This window comes from Pungitius pungitius, chromosome 19, assembly GCF_949316345.1.
Source record: "Pungitius pungitius chromosome 19, fPunPun2.1, whole genome shotgun sequence".
NCBI lineage: Eukaryota > Metazoa > Chordata > Actinopteri > Perciformes > Gasterosteidae > Pungitius > Pungitius pungitius.
In genome coordinates, this window is record NC_084918.1 from 9,575,561 (window position 1) to 9,599,994 (window position 24,434).

The 24,434-nt window shown below is 44.9% G+C and overlaps 1 protein-coding gene across 1 annotated transcript in view; it reads right to left on the reverse strand.

The window, feature by feature from the left end:
* Nucleotides 1–24,434, reverse strand: part of ctnnd2a (catenin (cadherin-associated protein), delta 2a) — a 221,281-nt gene that overhangs the window by 47,338 nt on the left and 149,509 nt on the right. Inside the window, exons 15-17 of the mRNA XM_037455312.2 lie at nucleotides 18,798–18,984; nucleotides 8,128–8,245; nucleotides 642–824 (exon numbers count right to left, since the gene is read on the reverse strand). Coding sequence (XP_037311209.2) covers nucleotides 642–824; nucleotides 8,128–8,245; nucleotides 18,798–18,984 — 488 coding nt within the window. The remainder of the gene's footprint in view (nucleotides 1–641; nucleotides 825–8,127; nucleotides 8,246–18,797; nucleotides 18,985–24,434) is intronic.

Consider the following 24,434-nt stretch of genomic DNA (forward strand, 5'->3'; position numbering starts at 1 on the left):
GAATAGGTCTGCGTTTGACTTCCTTCAGGAAACACAACCCCTTGAGAAGGGCAGAAGAGAGTAGACAACAGCATTTAACATGAAAAGTTAAAAAGCTCCAAATACATAAAATGTAATAGAAAAAAAGCAGAAAAAAATGTTTTTTGAGCCTATACATTATAAAAGAAGCCAATGTTTTTTCATTTTTGCTACTCTGTGATGTGAGATTTCCATTCCTCTTTTCCATTATTTACAACACACGTCCCTGTTGAAGGCTCGGCTGCTTCAACTGCTCCCACTGCGTTCCTGCCTCATCGTGAAAGTGGTCTTCTCATGTGGGGAAGAATAAAAGTAAGACCTGGAATAAACAAGTGGAGAGGCAAGGCACAAGCAATCACGTGGCCTTTCCAGTCACTCGGTCTCAACCGAATGGATCAACTACGAAGGAATTTGACTTAGACCGTGTCCTCCACAGCCATCATCTATACACCAAATGAGGAAGAATGGTGTCAATTCCACTTTCCCGAGTTCACGACAAATAGCATTGATGCTATCGTAGTTGCCTGACACTAACACCACATTTTGAGTGTAAACGCAACTTTTTTTCATTACTTAAAAGTTAATCGTTATTTTGTCGCCCTCATCACCACATCCATCCTTACCTGATCGGCTCCCTTCTTTTTCTTCTTCTTCTTGCCCCAGCAGCCAGAGCTCTCTGCGTCGCGGCCGTTGGCGTCACAAAGCAGGCCGTCCAGCTCCTCCAGCCCCCCCTGCTGGCCGTGGGACGTCTCGGCGGCCAAACGGTACGACAAGTTCCTCAGGATGCAAACACAATTCTCTACAGTCTGGAGATAGAGCGAGTTGGAAGAGATGAAGTGAGTCAGGAGAAAGAGGAGGTAGGAGATAAACAAAAAACAGATATAAATGAATAATTGATAAAGTTAAGGGTGGAAGATTTGTGTTTGATGCCATTTAAAGAAACATCTTGATCTAAACCACATCAAACCATGCTGATAAAAACTGCCCACTCACACTTTTACTATGAGCCTTCCACCCCACACCCACGAGCCAGACATAGAAACAGAGAGCGACAGAAAAGGAAAGAAGAAAGATAATCTCCCCTGCATTCTGTTAGCGCTGACTTTGAAAAGAGATTAGAAAAAGCCAAGCAAATGAGGAAAAACGACATGCCCAATATATTGTATCACACCCCATTAAACACTAAGTTTAGAGGCGATTCCACTGCGTGAGTGTGTGTGCATGAAAGCAAACCAATTCTAGCAGGGAATGGCATCAATGCCTAAGTGTGTACTTTCACTTTGTTTATACTTGCGTGTGTTTGTGTTCATTATAACAAAAAAAGGGGGGAGTCAGCCAAGTGGAAATTGACAAAGACAAATCATCAATCTTCTCCCTGTCTGACCGTTGGTTTACACAAAAGAGAACTAAGGAGTACAACTGAACAGCCTCAAGAGATGCAACAAACAAACCAATGTCTCACTCCAGCAAGCTAAAGTCACGTCTGAAGTTCTTTTCATATGCTGTTATAGAAGGATGTAGCAGCGAGTTTTATTTACAATTTACTTTGACATTTCATTTTTCGATCTGTTATTCCACATTCATTCAGTGCCCTGTTCTTTCCAGCTGTGTGGTTTAGGGAACCAAAAGGTTTTTTAAATGATTATGTGGTATTTCTTGCCTCCACGGGAAGGTCATAGGGAGGAAAAACTTTCAGAATAGCTGCCTTCCCACGAAGACTCCATTCCTATTAATCGTATAAAAATCAACACTGCAAACCAATACGAGACCACAGGCATTGATGTCGACAAAGGGGTTTTGTTGTGGTGACCTTGTGTGTCTTTCCACACTGTGCTTTTAGAATACACTTGTCCACAACCCTCTGGGACACCAGGTGATGGAGATTCATTGATTTACGGTATACTCCTTAATGTAAGCTGTTAAATAACAACATCAAATAAATAATCTATAAAATGTCAGCATCAAATTGGATGTATGTAGAGTGGCGAGCTAGTCTGTTCAAAAGGCTGTATCAGCTATAATAATGACTTTTGTGCTGTGTAGAGGTCAACACTGTGAAACAAGCCTGCCTGCATTTAAGCATCTCTAAAACCTTCCTTGCAGTATTACAGCGGTCATCTGTAGATTGTGTTTAAAGGGACAGTTGACTGTAAAACAGAGCCGATCTTGCACATGCCTGCCTGAATTTGTGAACATGAGGCAGAGCAGAAGAAGGGCCAATTGTGTTGATGATCAAAATTACAAGAATACTAAGAGTTATGGTGAGGGGAGTATTTATGAGACCTGTTTGTGGGCCTATGTGCCGGTTGATAACCGGTTATAATGTTACTTTAAAAATCTCAGCTTGTGTTTTCAAATCATTTCTGCTTCTACAGATTTTTTTAATGATTTCCACAAATTAGAGCTAAAGTGGTGTGGTGGTGGGGTGTGATTAGCTCAGCTGCAGGGGGGGAGAGCTGGGAGGAGGGGTGCAGGGAACGGTGCCGGCAGGTAATAAGCGCAGATGGGAGGCATTTGACTAATTGTCTCCCTGTGCTTAAGAACAGTGAGCAGGTCTGGAGAGGGACGCTGAACCCGGCACACAGAGCTCGGAACGCAGGAGCGAGCGCGGGTGGAGCGAGAGCGACGGCGTGCAACCCAAAAGAAATAACGAAATAACAAAATAAGGAAATAAAGAAATATTGAACTGAGCTGCCTGGTGTCCGCGTGTCACTCCCTCGGGATCTCTGCTACAGTGGCACCCAACTAAGGAATGGAACCCGGCGATCACCACGCGGAGGGGATGGCGCAGCCGGCGGTCACGCTCGGGCGGATGCTGGGCGAGATCGCCGCAATGCAGCGTGAGCAGGCCGAGTCTAACCGGCACTTTCTGGGGGCGCTCCAAGCCCAGACGGATCGGCAGACCCGGGTGTTACAGCAATTGGTGGCCCGGCCAATCGCGGCAGGACCGCCGACGGGTCCCCCGGCGTACGCGGGGGTGGTGCTGCACAAGATGACGCCGGCGGACGAGGTGCAGTCGTACTTGGAGATGTTCGAGGCGATGGCGGGGGCGTGCGGGTGGCCGGCGGACGAATGGGCGATCCGCCTGCTGCCACTGCTGACCGGGGAGGCGCAGACGGCAGCCCTGGGTCTGCCACCCGGGGCGAGGCATGACTACGCCGGGGTGAAGAAGGCCATCATGGACCGGCTGGGGCTCTCCCCCGAGGACCACAGGAGGCGTTTCCGGGAGGCGAGGCTGGGGCCGGAGGACCGTCCATTCGCCTTCGCTCAGCGGCTACGAGACGCGGCCAACAGGTGGCTGCAGCCGGGGGGCGCGGGCGGAGCACCGGCGGTGGTGGAGAAAGTGGTGGTGGAGCAGTTTCTGCAAGGGCTGCCGCCGCGGACCTCGTCGTGGGTCCAGTACCACCGCCCGGCGACGTTGGAGGCCGCGGTCACCCTGGCGGAGGACCACCTGGCGGTTCACCCCGGCGGACGGGGCGACGGCGGACGCCCGCCCGCGTCACCGCAACCAGTCCCCACGCCGCGAAGGAGGACCCAGCAGCCGGCCGCGGCGTGGCCCCTGCCGACGCCGCGATCACCAGCGCGTACCAGGGGGGGCGACCATGCGGAACCGACCGGGGCCGGCACTCTTCCCGACCCGCCGAGAGCGCCTCAACCGCCAGGGCAGGAGTGTTGGAGGTGCGGGCAGCCCGGGCACTACCGGCGGGAGTGCCCACTGATGGAGGTGGGCCAGACGGTGAGGGTTGCCGGACCTCCAACACCCTCCCCCGGTCCGGGAGCGACGTACTGCGTTCCGGTAAGGATCCAGGGGGGTACATACCAGGCGATGGTGGATTCGGGCTGCACGCAGTCCATGATCCACCAGAGGCTGGTTCGACCCGGGGCATTGGTGGAGGCATCGCGGGTGTGTATTAAGTGTGTGCATGGGGATGTTCACGACTACCCAGTGGTACCGGTAGAGATTAGGTTTGGGGGTAAAAAGCATAAGATAAAGGTTGCGGTTAGCTCCCGCCTTACGCACCCCCTAATCTTGGGGACGGACTGGGCAGGGTTTCATAAGCTAGCGGGGCAGTGTGCGGGGGTGCGATCACGATCAGCAGGGACATGCGGGATGTGTGCGGTGCTCAGTGGTGACGCGAGGTTGTCCGACACTGCAGACAGGGACGGGGAACCGACGGAGCCTCCCACGGAGACTCCGCGGGCTCCCGAATTACGCTCCATGGAAGATTTTCCACTGGAACAGTCTCGTGATGATACTCTACGCTCTGCCTTCGACCAGGTGATACGTATTGATGGTCACATGGTGCGCCCTGACACCGCATTATCATACCCGCACTTTTCATTGATCAGGGACAGGTTATACAGAGTGAGTCGTGACACTCGTACAGGTCAGGAGAACACCCAGTTGGTAATACCAAAAAGCCGTCGGGAAATAATTTTCCAGGCGGCTCACTATAACCCGATGGCGGGCCACATGGGTAGTGACAAAACTATGGACCGGATAACGGCCCGATTTTACTGGCCATGCATTTGGGCGGATGTGCGCCGATGGTGCGCGTCCTGCCCGCAATGTCAGCTAGTGAACCAGCCGGCCATTCCGAGAGCGCCGCTGCGACCGCTCCCGTTAATGGAGGTGCCGTTCGAGCGCTTAGGTATGGACCTTATCGGGCCGTTTCACCGTAGTGCACGGGGATATCGCTTTGTGCTAGTTCTGGTGGATTACGCAACACGATATCCCGAGGCAGTGCCATTGCGCAACATCTCCGCGAGGAGTGTTGCGCAGGCGCTGTTTCAGGTCATCTCCCGCGTTGGAATCCCGAAAGAGATTCTGACGGACCAGGGCACCTCGTTCATGTCACGTACACTGCGGGAACTTTACGAATTACTGGGAGTTAAGTCTATTCGGACCAGCGTCTATCACCCCCAGACCGACGGGCTGGTGGAGCGGCTGAATAAAACCTTAAAATCCATGATTCGTAAGTTCATTCACGACGATGAACGTCATTGGGATAAATGGCTTGATCCTCTGTTGTTTGCAGTACGGGAGGTGCCTCAGGCCTCCACGGGATTTTCTCCCTTTGAGCTGCTGTTTGGCAGGAAACCACGGGGGGTGCTCGACCTGCTTAAGGAACACTGGGAGGAGGGTCCGAGCCCCGGTAAGAACGAGATTCAATACGTCCTGGACCTGCGAGCCAAACTCCACACACTGGGTGAGTTGTCACGTGAGAATTTGCTCCAGGCCCAGGAGCGTCAACAACGGCTGTACAACAGAGGAGCAAAGCTGAGACAATTTACACCGGGAGAAAAAGTTCTTGTATTGCTTCCTTCCTCCAGCTCAAAACTCCTCGCCAGGTGGCAAGGGCCCTTCGAGGTCACACGGCGGGTGGGGGACGTCGACTATGAGGTGGTGCGATCTGACAGGGGCGGAGCTACGCAGATCTACCACCTCAACCTCCTCAAACAGTGGAGGGAGGCGGAGTCTGTTTCGCTGGTGTCCGCAGTAGCTGAGAGAGAGGAGCTGGGGCCCGAGGTTTCTAAGTCCACCGATCCGACCCGGCTCCACTTCGATGCCCATCTCTCTGCGGCCCAGAAAACGGACTTAGCCCGGTTGCAAAGTCAATTTAATGATGTGTTCTCTCTCCTGCCAGGTCGCACGGACCTCATAGCGCACCACATTGAGACGTCCCCGGGCGTGACCGTGCGAACACGGCCCTACAGGTTACCTGAACACAAGAGAAAAGTGGTTCAGCGGGAATTAGCGGCAATGCTGGAGATGGGGGTAATAGAGGAGTCCAACAGCGCCTGGTGCAGCCCCATCGTCTTGGTCGCTAAGAAGGATGGGTCTGTGCGGTTCTGTGTGGACTATCGCAGGGTGAATGACGTGTCACGTTTCGATGCCTACCCGATGCCCCGGGTCGACGAACTCCTGGACCGATTGGGCACCGCACGTTTTTTTACGACACTGGATTTAACCAAGGGCTACTGGCAGATTCCCTTGTCACCAGAGTCCAAGGAAAAGACGGCTTTCTCCACTCCGTTTGGGTTATACCAATTCGCCATGCTTCCCTTTGGGTTGTTCGGGGCCCCGGCCACCTTCCAACGCCTCATGGACCGGGTGCTTCGCCCGCATGCTGCATATGCTGCCGCCTACCTGGATGATGTGATCATACACGGCACCACCTGGGCGGAGCATGTGCGGCAGGTGGGCGCGGTGCTGGAATCCCTGAGGCAGGCCGGGCTCACTGCCAACCCAGGGAAGTGTGCAGTTGGGCGGAGGGAGGTACGGTATCTGGGGTACCACTTGGGGGGCGGGCAGGTGCGCCCTCAGGTAGACAAGACCGCGGCTATTGCGGCCTGCCCGCGTCCCAAGACAAAAAAAGAGGTGAGGCAGTTTCTGGGGCTGGCCGGGTACTACAGGAGGTTCATCCCGGGCTTTGCGGAGCTGACCAGCCCCTTGACTGACCTGACCCGGAAAGGTGCCCCAGATCCGGTCCAGTGGACCGAGCGGTGCCAATGGGCGGTTGAGGGGGTAAAACAGGCTCTCTGCGGGGAACCTCTCCTCCACACACCTGACTTTTCTCTCCCTTTTGTCTTGCAGACTGATGCGTCGAGCAGAGGGCTGGGGGCCGTTTTGTCCCAGCAGGTGCAGGGGGTCGACCGCCCAGTCCTCTACATCAGCCGGAAGTTATCGGAGAGAGAGGCCAGGTACAGTACCGTGGAAAAGGAGTGCCTGGCCATCCGGTGGGCGGTCGACTCCCTGCGGTACTACCTCCTGGGACGCTCATTCACCCTCTGCTCGGATCACGCCCCGCTGCAGTGGCTCCACCGCATGAAGGATACCAACGCCCGGATCACTCGGTGGTATCTAGCTTTACAGCCTTTTAACTTCAAGGTGATCCATAGGCCCGGGACGCAGATGGTCGTGGCCGACTTCCTCTCCCGCCCTCCGGAGAAGGAGGAGGGGGGGGAGTTGGTTCGGCCGGACGGCTCCCCGGCCTAAGTCGGGCGGTGGGGGTATGTGGTGGTGGGGTGTGATTAGCTCAGCTGCAGGGGGGGAGAGCTGGGAGGAGGGGTGCAGGGAACGGTGCCGGCAGGTAATAAGCGCAGATGGGAGGCATTTGACTAATTGTCTCCCTGTGCTTAAGAACAGTGAGCAGGTCTGGAGAGGGACGCTGAACCCGGCACACAGAGCTCGGAACGCAGGAGCGAGCGCGGGTGGAGCGAGAGCGACGGCGTGCAACCCAAAAGAAATAACGAAATAACAAAATAAGGAAATAAAGAAATATTGAACTGAGCTGCCTGGTGTCCGCGTGTCACTCCCTCGGGATCTCTGCTACAAGTGGTACTAGATATAAACCATATGTTGTTGATTATATGTAATGTCATACCAGATTATTTTGCCACCTTAACTGGTGGATGAGTAGATAATGTAAGGTGGTTGCCTAGGCAATGCACGTGGCAAAAATTAAGAATAAAAGCCAGTACAAAATGAGCACATGGCTAATGAACATCCCTATTTCCACAGTGACCACGTCCTGTTACACCTGCCAATCAGTCTTTGTTACCGAGGCGACAGCAGTACTCCTCAGGTGACTTGGTTCAGATGGAGAAGAAGGGTGGGCGGTTAAACAGTGATTAAAGATGGCCATTTAGAAGCGAGCTGGGAGACAGGGAGACCTTGAGAAGTCAGCCATCCACAACATTGTTTATGTATTATTGACTGGTGCCCCACATACTCTGTCAAGATCATATGTATACACTACACACCAACCCGTGAACCCATCCTAACACAGGAAATCACCAAGTGAACATAAACCAGATCGATACAATGAATTTCAAAGCATTCATTTATAATGTTTAAAATATGTTGATGAACTGCATCCTCCTTAAAAACTCAAATTCATCTTACTTGTGCAGCTGCATTGAACAGAGGTTGTTGTTTTTCTCTCCTGCAGCCCAACTTCATTTTTGAGTTTTAAAACGCACGTCTACTGCTTAACGATCATTTCATTCATGTATTTATACAGTGATGCACCATATAACACACACACACATCCACACACGCACAGACACGCAAACACACACACGCACACACACACACACACACACCTTGCTGTCGATCTCGTTGCTGCCTAGAGAGGTCTGGATGACGTAGAGCAGAGCATCTGTCAGGCCGTCGCACTCCCTCATCCTTCGTCTCGCCTCCTCACCGGCAGAGCTTACATTCCTGCAACGCACATACAGGAAATACTGCTCTGAGACTCTGTGTGTGTGTGTGTGTGTGTCTTTGTGTTTGCCAGGAAGAGAAAAAATAAATGGGAAGAGAAAGAGAGAGTTGGTGAGAAGGGGAAGATAAGACTGAAAGACAGAGGAAAGAAAACAAAAAGGAAGCTGGTAAGGAGGGTGTAGAGAGACAGAGAGGCGGAGAGACATAGAGAGAGAAAGAGAGAAAGAGAGAGAGAGAGATACCGTTAAACCTGGAAGCTCTCCCTAAACTAAACAATTGAAAATGGAACATTAAAATTCTGGATACATCTCAATCCATGCCCCGAAGGCTTGCTTCAATTTAAAGCACTTGACTAGAGTCCAAAAAAAGCAGGGGAGGGGAAGAAAAAAGAGCCGCTTTACTCAGACAGTTGCTTCCTGAAGTACATTGCCAAACACTCACACCATCGCTACTTTGATGAATTCAAAATATTGTACCATTTATCATGAGCCACCCTGCCAATGTGTTGCATGAAAATAACAAATCTAATTTGAATTAAACGGGAGATACAGGTGGGTGGTGTTGGGTTTGTTTCAACGTGGAGCTGTCTGTGAAACAGACACTCTTAGTCCCAGATGCTGATTCATTAGCCGGTGTCAATAGAATAGATACAAAACCGAGGTGTTGAGTGCCAGATTATTAGATAGAATATTCATTTTTTTCCCTCAACACAAAGAAGAAAACACACGGCTGAATGTAAAAGAACTTAACACAACTACATGATTCAAGGTCACACAATATTATCCATTGGCCGGAGCACAGCAATGCTTACGTTGCAGTAAATTACTCTACAGGGATTAATGATGATGGTGTAGTGTTTATGCAAATTCAAAGGGAACACTTTGAAAATTGAGAAACAAGTAGACTCATTTTACATTGAATAATAACTTTGACGTGAAGCGCACACTTTGTGTTTACATGGAGCTATAAAGAATTAGCAGCATGCTAGTGAGCTCTCAATCACTTTGTTTTTTTTAAACAAGTTCCTGGAGTTAGCTTTCCAAAGAAAGAAAATATAAAAGCATTAAATGTTTTTAAGCGTGTCTCTGTGGCGCTGTAGCCAGCCTCGAGGGAAATCTATATTAAAGCCAACAGCAAGTATAGTGAAGTATGTGCATCTGTCCTTTTGTAAGTACCAAAGTGACAAATGAATACACAGTCATAAAATCCTATTGTCACAACCTCCTGATATATTTCCTCAGCATAGTCATAACGTGTGAAATCAATCCCGCTAAATTCTACAGAGTACTGTCCTATAAAGTTGCTATATTACACAAGATTGTTGCTATTAATGTCGTGACATTATAGAGTGGGAATACATTCTCTCTATTGGCTGTCTCAGAGTTCATTTCTGTGCAGTTTTTGGTGGATGACTTTGATGGATGACTTTATCACAGAGGCACCCAATCTGACTTGGTGTTGAGATGATATCTGCTTTGAGGTTCAGTTCATAACATAACTTGATCATATGAATCAATAGCATAAATATTATTATCAATATCTTCAAATGATATCGAGTCTTCAAAGCAGGACCAAGGAGTAAGGCGATAACACACAAGTGCCATCATACAACTGTGTGAACATACAGCATATGTTACCTCTCAGTATTTATATGCTGTTACACGCTGGACCTTAATTTAAGGACCATATTGTAATGAACCTCCATTAGTCCCCCAGACAAGGGGGGGCATGGGTACAGAGGACAAAAAATAGAGCAAGAAATCAGAAATAATTAAGAAACCACTTCACAAAGTTACTCCACACAAAGTAAAACATCTTTCTATAGAGGTGAAATGTCAAAAAAACAGATAAAATGGACAAAAGAGGTTTGTACCAGGAGACAACGCGACGGACGAATAACTTAATCCATCACATTGGCTTTATAAAGAGATCACAGCTGTTTGCCCACTCTATGAAATGAGGTCAATCATTCATTGTACTGATGAGAAAGAGAGAAACCAGTGCGAGAGAGGAAGACACAGGAACTCAATTAAAACTTCAAGAGAAGGTCAAGTCATTTTCACCCGCGTGGAATGCTAATGGGGAAACAAGCATACGATGGAAAACTCGCTCAGCAGAGACAAAACCCTCAATATATAAAACAACAGAACAGCGAGAAACTTCACCTTGAGTAATGTTCAAGCAGCAAAGACAGCATGTGGGTGGGTGGAGAAAGCGAGAGGGTGGATTATGTATTGCTTTAACGCTCATCTTTGAATATGTTGACTACTCAAAGTTTTATTAGCTGATGTGTCATCATGGCTGGAAGTGCAGAAACCTGCCTGGGCAACATAAAGGTTTAAGAAAAAGAGCTTAAACGAAATGGTGGTGTTCCCAATGTCGATGAACAGGTTGAAAGAAAATGAGTGCCTGAAGATGCCGCTGCTTCTTTTGTTACTATATTAGACATTAATCTAGTACGGAAAAAGTCAAGGCAGTCTCTTGTTAAACTGTGAACAGCCCCAACTAAAGCATGCAGCACTTCTTGCGTTCTCTAAGTCTGTGAGTGGAGAAAAAGGAAGACCTTTACAAATAGTTTTTTTTGTTAATGTAATAGCTAACTAGTTTTTGGATGTACTTCGACTAAGACTAAGCACTGTACTGCTGTAGAATTAGTTTCAACCCTTTCTGACCAGATTCTATAAAAGCACAATTCTGCTTTTTCTACTTCAAACTGTATTGGACTGATTATTCTTATAAGATTTTCTGTATTTCACAATAATTACAGCAGAAATGTTTGATATAGGTCATCATTCTGATCTGAATGTGCTTTCATCAGTTTTGTAACAAGTGTGTAAGCATGTGAAAAATATCCTGCAAAAATATACAGTTTTTTGCTGTTTGTGGAGGGTTAATGACAAAAGTGTTTGTGGATTTTGAAAAAGGTGGTGATTAAATGCATTTTGTCTGAAACCAATGTGAATGTGTGAAGAGTTGAGAAAATATGGTTTGAGTATTGAACAATGCTTGTTAGCCATTGAAATAAAACTGTAATCCAATCAGGTTTAAAAAAAATGTTCAACTTGACAAATGATTTCATCCGTAGCCCAGCGAAGCAACCGGTAGCAAAGCCAGATCCCAACGGAATCCATCGATGTTTATAAAAATACGTGCATGCTTCAGGAAATCAGAAAAGATACAGCGTATTACTGATTCATTCCCTCGAGTCTCCAAGTCCCTGGAGCTCGTTACTTGCTCAAATCCTCTGTGAACGTTCTGTGCAAGCAAATGGCAATTATTACGATTTGTTGTTCTTTTTCAATGTCGTGTCCATAACTCCACTGTGTTGGTGTGGATTAGCAGATTTGGAGGGTTATGCACACAGCTGGAGACCAACATGCCATGTCTGTGTGTATATGCCATAAAGAGTGCATAGACGTGTCTGTGCTCACTGCCTGTTCAGATGTCTCGTGCTGCTGTAACGAAACATTGGGACACGCTTTTCCTTCTGTGCTACTTTTTGGCAAGCAGTTTGGCTACATTTTCTTACGCAGAAAATAGCCCGCTAACTTTCTTTTTTTGGGTGTAATGCGTCCTCAGGCGTTCTCACATCTCGCTGTGTTGCATCACGGAATATTCAAATGACGGTTGCTTGTTTGAGTCAGCTGCCTCGCTCTAACAGAAGGGATTCATGGGCCCTGGTAACCATAATCTGAGCGTATGGTTATGGCTCAGAAAAAGAGAGCGAGGGGGAGAGAGACACAGAGAGAGAGACAGAGTGAGAAAGCAGATCAGATGACACGTTTCATGAGGAAATGATGGATGGTTTTTATTTCTATTTTTACCTCGGTGTGTAAGTGTGTGCAAGGGTGTGAATGCCAGGTCGTTTTAACTGGTGATCTCAACTATTTAACGAGTCCATTACGGGCCTGCACTTCATCCTATCTGATGTCACTCCTCATTAATTCAGTCTCACTCATTAGCCTGCCGTGTTAAATAATGACTGAGCAAAAAGACACAGTACTAGATGAAGCATCCCATTCAGACGTTTAGAGTTGTTATTTTAGCTGCCAGTAAAATAAAAGCAATAATGTATTGTTGCTGTTTTCAAACTCAACTCAAAATCTCCTCAAAATGCACAGTGTGTGAGTCCTAATGGTAAATTACATTTACATTTTTAAGTTGTCAGCTCTCTTATCCAGTCTAGCAAACTGTCAAACGTTTTTATCATCAAAACCAGTACGCACACCTCTTCTGATCGACTGATTTGGTCCATCACACAAAAACAAAAAGTGCCATTGGAATATGGCATAACTATATATGCCTTTTCTCGCAGAAAACATGGCATAGTGATATCGCAAATAATCACAATTAAAACATCCTTATGGGTAAAACGTTTATTTTCTGAAAACTATCCAGACTGGTCTGCAGGAGGTGGATTGGAGGCCATTAAATCCTTTTTCATTTCCACATTCACCAATCAGACCAACAATCTTTTCAAACATCCTATACAGGTTATGCATTTGATTTTCAGCTCCAGGGTACAAAAGTGTACATTTGGAAATTAGTTGAACGTTGCTCAGGGAATCATAGTATAGACACTAGTCTTCAATTTTGTCTGTTTGAGGATTCATTTGCGGGAAAGATGTCGACCTGACTGAATCTCGGACAGATGGCTCTCTAATTTTGTTCAAGGGACAAATGGCCACTGAGTGAACTTGTCTCAAACAGCTGGTGTGTGGTAGCTCTTCACAAGTATTGGATAGTGTTTGTCTGTTTGTGTGTGTGGCTGTGAGGGGGGCAGCTAAGGGTCATCCACAGATGGAGCGCAGAAGCATACGAACCAATTAATATCAATGAAATATAGAAACAAAGTTATTTGTGACCACCTACTCTTAATCTTCTAAATCATCTGAAAACATATTATACCGCACTGTCACAACTGTGGGTGTCAGAAAGGAGGCAAAATCATTGTGTGTGCTGACTAGTGCACAAACACAAGCACACACACACAGTGTGTATAGCAGCAGGTTTTCTACAGCTTGGCTGAAGACCAACAACCTGCAGGGAGGTAAACAGCCTCTGAATGGGGGATATAAAAACTCCTTCACAGGATACCGTGTGTCTGGCCTGACAACATTTTGTGTGGGAGTGTATGTGTGTGTGTATGTAGGTGTGTGTGTGTGTGTGTGTGTGTGAATAGAGGAGAGAACTAATGCTTGCTACCTGATTAGACAACATATGGGTCCATCATCATTATTAGCTGCTTAGCCCACAGTTAACATAATAACACATGGACACACAAAGCTACATAAAAAGGAACATAAACACACCTAAATGAAATACCTGATGTCGTAAGAACGGTTCATTCCCATTATCATATGCAACTCCCCCATTCAGTTTAAGGCCGGACACTCACACAGCCATATACAGTGCATACCTATAAACGACAGGTGCATGCGAATTCCAACACACACAAACAGACTAACATCTACATACACCAGGGGGGTATTGCACAAAAGTAGAATAAAGAAATCCGGACTAAGTGATTAAGCGCCGCTTGGCTTAGTGTGACCAGCTCGTCGCGGCTTAATCGGTTGCACGTTTGCCAAGTCGGGCTGAGAAGGAGGAGCTAAGTCGATCAGGTGTACATAGCTGGGATGAGTGCACGTGCACGCCTTTCTTAAGTAGACCACGATATCGATCACAGATACACTGATGCTGAAATGGAGAAAACGCCGCGCGCAGCATATTTCTCACCCGCTGAGTAGCAACTGATCAAATATATGAGGAGGTGAAGCATATAATACGCAATATGCAAAAAAAGGAATACGACAGCTGTAATTAAACAGAGAGAAAAGGCCTGGCAGACAATCCCGGACCGACTGAATGTGGATGGATTTAAAAATATCTACTTACTAGGAAAGTTGTACACTCTTGTTTTAATTGCTTTTAATATGATTGTTTTATGTTTTGGCTTTATTGCTGTATCTGTGTCGATGTGCTAAATGTGCTTTGAAAAAGTGTCTTTGAGTAGCCTAATATGTAAAGCAATATACATGAATAACATGTATTATTATTTAGCCTATACTTTGCCTTAAAAGTGAGCAGAGGGAATTAAAGTTCCTCTGGAAATTTACCCTAAAGACTAGGCCTTATTTCAAACCCTTATTCACAATGTACAAATGTGTTTTACAATATGCACAAATCTCTATAAGATGTGTCTTACTTCTAAATATCTTTCTAAAATAATGTGCACGGAACAAACAAGACTGGGAAAGATCCTGGCAACAGGTCAAGATGAAATATAAAAACATTTTGCATAGTTGGTGAGTGCCAGTTTGCAAATGGTGTAGAAATGACTTAAGATGCCTGCTCAAATATTTTATCTAAACTGATTTAAGCAGTTAAAAAAGGCTACTTTGTCTGGCACTGGAGGGGGGGGGAGGGGGGGGGGGGGGGGGGGGGAGCACCATGCAGGCTTCCCCCCCTGCTTAGGAATCTGCCCTTGTTTGCAGGAAAAACTCCTGACTTTGCACCTGCATAAACTGTCCCAATCACCCATTTATAAGCATATGTGGAAATCCTTTAATGTAATACATTCTTCTGTGGCCAAGGAAGGTAATAAAGATGTGTGCCAAACACACACTTCTGACAAAGTAATAATAGTGCATTTATTACAGTTTCGGCATATAAAAAGCGCAGTGCCATACAGAGCGTCTGTAAGATGGTGAGAGCTTTGTGCTGGTCCGATCTGTCCCCAAACGTCTCCATACCAGCGCTTCTTCAGCCAAGACGTGGTTCAGAAATGGGCATCATGTAGCAAGAAGAAACATGGGACTTTATGAATTGCCCTCATCACGTTTACAAATATTCACTCCTCAGTGCGCAGTTTTGCCCACCAGCGGACGCCCCCCCCCGCCCCCTCCTAACCCCACCCTGTCGGTCGGTCCGGTATTTTGCGGCGCTTATTATCCGTAGGACCTTCTTATATTCTAATATTGTCTGACATGAAAACGATCCGTGAGGCAAAAAAGGTTGCGGATCACTGATCTAAACAACTGCAATAGTGTTTAAATCAGAATCAGAACACATTCAGAAAACAACAGAATAACTGTTAAACACAGAGCGGCAGCTGATTTAACACATGAGACTGCAGGATTAATCTTAGCCTGACTCTTAGCCTGGTCTGGAGCAGGCTAACTTCAAAGAATAAATCGCCATGGTTACTTGGCCAGGTTTAATTCAACCTGCTTTCGTGTAACCAAGTCCAAGCTAAATTCTTCCAGGATAACCTGGATAGCCCGGCTTAATCCCTTATCCGGGTTTTGTGCAATAGCCCTCAGGGAACACAAAAGCATACACACTCTCACCTGCAGTGCACAGACACACACAGACGCACACAGCGAAGGAATAATGAGCGGGGTGAGAGGTCGGAAATTGAGCTGATGTACAATGGGACCTGAACATTGTGCCCTTGTGTCAGTTTAACCCCCCCAGGCAACGACTCTGTGATAGAAAAGAAAAAACCTGGTTAGCAGCAGAAACACCTTCATTACTCTCTGTGTCTCAGCTCCCTTCTTTCAGATCTGGTTAGTCTTGTTCACCACTTTCTCTCTGATCTCATCTTTGAAGCGGCTGGTCTTCTCCCATCCTCCCTCTCTTTCACCGAGCTTTTTTAATATGATCTGTAACCTCACAGTATGACAGCGTTGTTTGTCTTTGCCTCGCACACACACACACTGAAGTCCCATAAACACCTTAGTGAGTTAGGAAATAATAAACTGGAGATAAAAGTGGAAAAGTCCATAGATATCAGCGGAAAAAAATTAGTCTCAAAAGTTCAAGGCAATACATATTGCTTTGGGATGAACACAAAACAGATAAACAACAAAAACACACTCAAAGGGTATGATTTCCTTGCTGAACAAATCTTGGCGAAATCGAGGAAGCACGAGTCTCCTTGTGCACAACATTAAACACATTAGTTTTAACGTTTTCACTGCGATCATTAAAACATATCCCCATGGGCCTCTGCTGGTATCAAGTCAAGCAGATGGTGAGGTATTTTTTCAAAAGTTTTTAGATATATGATATGTCTGTCGCCACCACAGTGCAGTGGGGGAGAATTTAGTTTTAATATGCAAAGAATTAAAAACTCAAAAAGCTGAAAAGCATAATGTTTCCTATCTGCATCAATAGATTGAAAGATGTCGGGAGAGTCTTTGGAAAAAACGTATTTTCATGTCATCAAAAGCTTCAAATTTGCCTCCTCTTTTTTGGTGTCATGAACAACACTAAGTGATTTGAATAGGTATTACTAAATATTTGTGACATGTAATAAAGATCCATTTCGGCTCATTTAACCTGAAACAGCAAAACAATTCAAATGAAATTGGATTTTTTTTATTTCTTTTTAATTTACAAAATGTAGTGTGAATATACTAAACTCATTATCGCTGATGCACAAGGTGCTACATCTTCCAACTGCAAAAGGAAATGTATTTAATTAATATCAAACAGATGAATTAGTTCATAATCACAATCACCTATACTGTGAACTGTGTTGCAATACACCCAGATTTTTCTCTGGTTGCCTCTGACAAAGATGTTCTTTTGATACTTAATATTGTGAAAATTACCTATTGAACCACCTTTTTTCCCCCTGTTGTCCTTCCTATTCACACACACAGGTGGAAAATATTGTTCAACAGCAGCCAAATTAAAATACATGAATGCAAAATAGTCTCAATTTTTCCAAATGAATATCTATTTCAAATGCAAAGCTATTAGTGGAATGAATTTTGATGTACAGGGGTTGGGGACATTGAGTCATTGAGTCAGGGAACATGACCGTTCCTGTGCTGAACCATTACAATTCTGACTACAAAGAAATAATACTTAAACTGGATTTGACCTCAAATGCCTATTCAATGACATCCAATACACCTGGCACTGTGGTTAAAATGTAGAATAGATATAAAGGTGCTGTACTTCCCAAAGGTCCTATGAGGCAGAAAAGTAGTGCACCAAAAACACAGAAATGTACAAGAGGTATGTAGCTAATAAGTCTGAGTTAGTTTTACTGTTTTAATGAATAACAATTGATAAAGGTTAATAAGTGCGCTAGTGTTGCATGGATTGTTCCCACTGAGTGGCAGCTTGGAGATGTTTATTAATGCCTGAGAAATCGCACTAAAAAGCATTCACAACATATTTCAACCAGAAACGCAAATTTTCATAGTTACATATACTGTATGTTTGAATGTTTGAGAAGACCACAAGTATGCAGGCTGGTTCTCATTTTAAAGCACAAATGGAACAATTATCAGAGCAACTTTGTAATGTTGATAATTGGGGAAAAATGCAGCAACTAACACACACAATTATATGAATTAAAAAGCAAGGTATCCTGTTTGTAATATTTTCAGATTGGCTTGAAATGCTTTTGGGAGACATTCAATAGCTGGAGATGAGCATTCCAAACAGCTCGAGAGAAGCTTTGCAAAGCGAGTGGACTCAGGTTTAATCCAGAAGGCTGCTGGCGGTTGATTGAGTGCACAGCTGTAAGAAAGACAGCCAAGTGGACATGGATTTTTCTTTGGAATCGTTTCAGTGCTCTGTGGAGCAGGTGTCACAGTGTGTGTGCATTGATGAACAAAGGTTGCTGTGCAGGATCAAAAACCACAGCTATTTTTTTGCGCTTTTGTATCTACAAAGGTTGAATGTCATAATTTTAACCAATAGACTCTAATTATCCAATGTGTACAATTATTAGTTTTTCTGTGATATCTCGATACAACAAGTGTCCTGTTAATTAATGCATTTTTAATTTTCACAAATTATTGTTATTAATAAATATTTGTTAAAGAGATAATTCAGCTACAAGATAAACTTGAAAATGAATTGATGGACACATTGCATGTATACAGTAGACATTTACACAGTGTTACATTATAAACTAATCTTTAAAAAATAAATGTAAGAGACAGACATGCTCGCACTGTTGTATGTCCACTGTACCATTTGATCAATCAAATCAAGCATAAGTGTGTGCAGGTTGATTAAAGATGAGAAAACTTCTCTGATTTCTGACAAGACCAAGAAAACGCAGTGATCAACAAAACTACAAATTGTCCATTGAACGACGAAAGTCTTGACACACAAAGAATATACAATTGGAGGAGTTGCTATGGTACCAGCACAAGTTAGGAGGAAAGATGTAAATGGGAGAGAGGGAAAGAGAGAAAAAACTGCACTGTGTTCATAGTTTGTGAATATATGCATCTATAATCACACAGCAGTGAACATTTAAAAGAGACGACACTCATTTTCACACACAATGAAGTTGACTCATTCCAGTGAATCCCAGCAACAAATAAACACAAGAAAACAACAACAGTGGAGTGCCTTGGCACGTTGATATAACATTATAAATGAGTAAGCTTTAAGGGAGAGAGAGAGAGGATGAAAAAAAGGGCATGTGCATTGACAGGTTTGTCTGTATATGTGTGTGTGTGGTGTTCTTTAGGGTCTGTGTGTGTGTGTGTGTGTGTGTGTGTGCTGCCTTTACCTGAGACACCCTGTAGCATTGCGCAGCACCTGTGAGGTATGGAGATGGAGCTTGCGGTCATCGAGGTGATTGGGGGAGGAGTCCCAGCTCGAGTGCGGTATGATGACGCTGTTGGTGAGAACGGCCAAGGCGTCCTGAATAATCGGCATCTTCAGAGCATCACATGACGACAGGTTCCAGAGCACACCTGCACACACACGCACACATGGAGAAACACACGTTTCTATAGTTGATAGTAGTCACATGAAGTTTACATGATAATTAAACCAAGGGTTACATTGTAAACAAAGTAGTCATGTAATTAATTACACATTTATTTGCATGTCAATTAAGTACATTTTTTGAATTCATTTTTCAAAAAAGTGATCATTAAAAACTTTTATTTTATATTTGTTCATTCTGGCGATATAACATTTAAGAAAAAAAACAATGTTAATGTTATCTCTGTGTTCTCCAAGTACAGCCCTACTCCTAACGAGGACATAAATTGTTCCTCTTTTTTAAATCACAGTTTAGGATGCTTTCCACTCCACTCCAACTTAACAAAATACCTGATAACTTACTATATCTGAGAAAGTTAGTCAATTGATACAGGTGAAAAACCCAACCATTCCAACCCATCGTCTATCACACTCCGCAGGAACACAAGCATGCACACACGGAAACACCCTAAGCGTATGCAGAGTTAATCAGTGAATGTATGCAGCTCCATGAACACAATTTGGAAGAAAAAAAATGTGTAAGTTTGTGTTATGTACACAAGGATGCTTTCAATCAGCTGGAAGGGCAAACATTCTATACACACTGAGAGGCATCTGCGTTCTAACTTTAACACCTAGTCACATACAGTGTGGGTACACACACAACTATTTTCCCTCCTGTTGTCAGATGGAGGACCAGATGCCTCCCTGCAGACGGGTGGCGGCGTTGGCCTTGTTGGTCAGCTGTGACACACTTGTGCACAAGCGAGCCACACATTCAATCCTACGGGCCTCATCAGTATTCTCCCAATCTCCATATGTTAATTGAGGTAGGAAAAAAGATATAGAAACAAAGAAACACACAATGAGATAAGAATGGTGTGATACAGGGCGGTGACAGAGATGAAAGACCCACACATAGATAATAATAAGTGGGGAAAGGAAGCTGCAGGAGCTGAGTGATAGGTTTGGGAGACAGGAATGGAATGAGAGGACGGAAGAGACGTGCAACACATTTTTTAATATGACAAACTATGAAAAGCTGATTTGTTGAAGGTCCCCCCCGTTTGTAACGCATTCGGTGTCGGACTCCACATGTCGTAGGTCCCGGGTGACTGATGTCATTAGTTACCACACAAATAGAACATGGTTACAGCTCCAGACTCTAAGTGCTCCCGACGCAATGGGCCGTGTTCTGTCAGCCGCAACGCAATGGGCCTGTTAGACGTGAATGTAAATGAAATGTAAAAAAAAGGGGGCTGGGAGGCTCGCTGTAGTGAGACAGCAGAAAAGACACCGCGTGTCAACTGAAAGGAGCCGGCACCAGAGAGGAGCCACACACTCACGGGCGCATTGGCAGGGGATGGATTGCTGCCGCTGAAAAAGCGCAGAACTTACAACCACCGTCTGCCCCGTCTCTAGGTCTCATTCGCAAAATATATTTGGGATAGTGATAATGCGCAAAGAATTGTAGCTCAACTACTGTAGAAGGTAGAGTAAAAACATGGGGAGAGAGAAATGGGGCAAACATCTCAACTCCCTGGATTACTGTACCCAGCCTGCCTCGGAGGCACTGCATGTTGATGAGCAGCCAGTTGTGCGTCGCCAACAGCAACGCCAGACTTGATGCCTGACGGTATAGTGCAGTCATAATGGAAATCTGAAAATGACCGAAAAAGGGACGGAAGGAGAGAATCAGGTCTGGGAATGAGAAAGCATGAGGAAGAAGGAATCATAATGAAGGGAGTTTTAGATGAAGGAAGGAAACAAGATGCAACCTCAGGCTTACTGCCGCCCTACTGCTCATATCTGTCTTTACTTGGGCCTGTTGTTGCAAAGCTGTTCAGTAATTGTGTGTGTATGCTTTGGTTAACCATAATTGACTTTGCTTTTACTGCTTCTTATTTCTGTTGATTGTATTTGTCTGGTTTCCTACGACTGTACCGATAGGCCTTATATCACAATTAGTTTTTGAAACGTTCTTGATTTCAGACTGCCAATTTGGCAGGTACTCGTGATGAAAACTAACTAATCTGGCAATGTATACAATAATGTTAATCAGTATGCATTGACCCTGAATCACGGTAATAATACATTAATAAATAAGATTCTCATTCAGAAAATATGCATGTCACTCATAACACACAGACCTAAAAAACACAAGCAACAGGGAGCATCATGAACTTTCATTTTCAAAGCATACGTCTGTAACAAGATTGTATTCAAAATAATTTGTTTTCAAAAAAAGAAACAAAAATTCCACAGCAAAATAAAAATAGTTAACACATTAACAACACTTTGGTCTAATCACTGATTGTAAAGTCATGTGGAGGTTCTAGTGCTCCCTCCCTCTTGCATTAGGCCACAAGTTCTCATCAACATTACATCTGATGTCCTCTCTGGCAATGCATCTTGGAAAGTATCTCCTGGAATGTCTAATCCAACCCTGGCAGTCTTCAGAAGAAATGCCTCCACACCACGCATTATTGCCTCCAGTAAAGTAATCTGGTCATGTGCAGGGTGGTCATAAACCTCCCACCTCAATGCAGAGAAAAACTTCTCTATGGAGTTTAAGAGGGGGGAGTATGGAGGCAGGAATAATACTGACATCCTGGGATGTGCAGCAAACCCGTCTGTGACTGCAACAGCGAGGTGGCAGTTTGACGGCCCTCGCCTTCTCTCCTCTGCTGACACAAGTCCATTATGCGGGTCATTCAGAAAAGAAAGAAGCCTCTCTGTATTGTAGGGGCCAATGAGTGGTTTGTGTAACAGCGAACGACCATTGGACAGGGCTGCACACATGTTAGCTCCCCTCTGGCCTGGGACATCCACAGTTGCTCTCTGTCCAATCACATTTCTTCCTCTGCGTCGTTTTCTTGCCACAAAGATAAAAGTATGTGGAGTTCGACTGGCTTCCATCTCCATTACCCTCTAAGTAACAGACCGTTTTACAGTAATTAGTAACAGTATGCATAACTGCATGTGTATGTACCCGGTTACTGAGCATACATCTTACCTGGACACACTGATACCGGAGTTCATTCACTCGTTCAAAGTTTCTCTCAAAAGGGTACAGTGTACAATTGCTTCATCCTTATTTTATGTTTCTCTAGGAGTCTGGCAATTGTCGTTGTGCTGACTGTATTCACATTTTCCAAAGTGATATTGTCTGCCAGCACTCTGTCCTGAATATCTCGCAGTTTTATTGCATTGTTGGCAATTACCATGTCAACAATGGCAATTTCCTGCACATCCGAAAAATATCCTGCCTCTCCCTCCTTTCGGGGGCAACCTTTGGATCCTAAAACACAACAATTACTGTACTGTAATAGGTTTTAAGGTTTCAAAATGTAGACGTATTGTACTGTAATATGTCGTCTCACCTGTTGTTCTGTCGGAAAATTTGTACTATTGATGCAACTGTTGAATGGGGCAGATTTGGTTGCACCCTTAGACCAGCCTCTCTCAGAGTGAGACCCATGGTTCACAACATGGTCAATAATTATGGCCCTTATTTCATTGGATACCACCGCTCTTAGTCTTCCTCTCCTCTGTCCACCACGCACTCTCCCTTGTAGCGCTCCTCTTCCCCCACCAACCTGCCTTCTGTGATCCATGATTCCAAACCAAATCAGTTCCAAGCCAACCCCTTTTACTGAAACATTGTAGTTAGACTAAAGCAGGACACCTGGGCTGATTGAGCTGAAATTGCAATTAGCTTGGAATGATTATTATTTCATTTTCTATATATTTCAAAATAATTACTGAAGGAATGTTTGAAATTTGAATGTGCTTTTATCAGTTTCGAAAGCAGTGTGTTAGCATATGAAAAATAACCTGCAAATGTGTAGTTTTTTGCAGTTTGTGGAGTACGAATGACAAAAGTGTTTCTGGATTTTGAATAATTTGGTGATTGAATGTATTTTGCCTGAAAGCAATGAAATATTATTCACAGTTACGTCCGTATGCAATTGTGTGTCGCTGAATGTGTGAAGAGTTTCGAAAATGTGGTTTGAGCATTGAACAATGCTTGATAGCGATTGAAAAAAACCTGTAAAAACAAGAAGTCTAACCAAAAATGAAACTGTGCAAGACAAAGGGTGTAAGTGTGTGGAAAAAGCTATAAGGAGAAAAACAAAGCTTGAAAGAGGGTGAGAAAATGTGTATCAGTGTGTGTTTGTTCCAGAGAGTGTGAGAGGACAAGAAGAGGAGGGTGATAACAAGGCGATGACCTTGTATGATGTTTGGCAGCAATCAAGTGCTCACTCTCAAGCTATGAATGTGTGTGAGTGAGTGAGTGCATGTGTGTGTGTGTGTGTGTGTGTGTGTGTGTGTGTGGCAGCGTGACAACATTTGCCTTCACCTTTATTAATCAGGCTCTTGTTTCTCTTCTCAAGGTTCTCTTTTTTCCTCTCGTACTCCCCTTTTCACAGGCTCCTCTCAAACCAAGGTAACAGCTCAAACATCGGGAAACACGCGTGCACTCTGTGGCACTCTAGTAAAACCCTTCCAAACATCTTTTTCTTCTCGCCTCGGCCCGTTTTCTCAAGTGGCGAGTGCTCTCAGTGTGTGATTGCAATCATGTAAAACCAGTGTCGTCTCTGATGACAAGAACCTGTCAGCGGGATTATAAAGATACAGGCACACCTTTTTTTTGGCTTCTCCAACTAATGCACATTGATGAATTAAAACACGCGTACACACAAGACACACTAGGGGTGTGAGAATTTGGGGTTAGGTTTTTTTTTTACAGACAGCGGTGAAGACAAAAATCAAGCAGAAGGACGGAGGACAGATTCTTCTGCCATTGTCTGCCAAGAGTCAAGGTTGACACAAATTCAACGGCACACAACTGCCAGCTCTGGAAACGCAGCCCTGAAAATGCTTCACTAAACCTCAGTGTCCTGAGGAGTACAAGTACAATCAGGTGAGCATCAGACTATGATGTCATCCAACTGGAGCGTTTATGTCCATGCGTCCGTGCTCTCATCCTGTTTCCCTTCCTGTCTCCCTTTTTCTCTCTCTCTCTCTCTCTCTCTCTCTCCCCTCTCACCATTTCCCTTCAGACACTTGACGGACAGTTTCTCGGGAGCCGGGTGGTTTGGGGCAACGGAGGAGATGATTGCATGAATTCATGAATAAATGACAGTGTGACTTGTAAGGGGAGAGTGAGGCCTGTTAGGCCTCAAGTGGCAATGTTTTATTAAACAGCCTTCATCTGTGCGGGTCTATGTGAATTAGTTAGCCGTGGGGTCAGAACCCGGTGATGAGTAAAGCCAGAGACGGAGAATTACATTGCTAATGTGGCTAGTGAAATCTGTGAGCGAGAAATCCAAAACGAAATATTGATTTGGGGTAATGGTTTAGGTGACAGGATGTTAACAATTGTTGAGCTGACCTTCAGGTTCATACAACTCAAGATCCTGCAGTCGGTCAG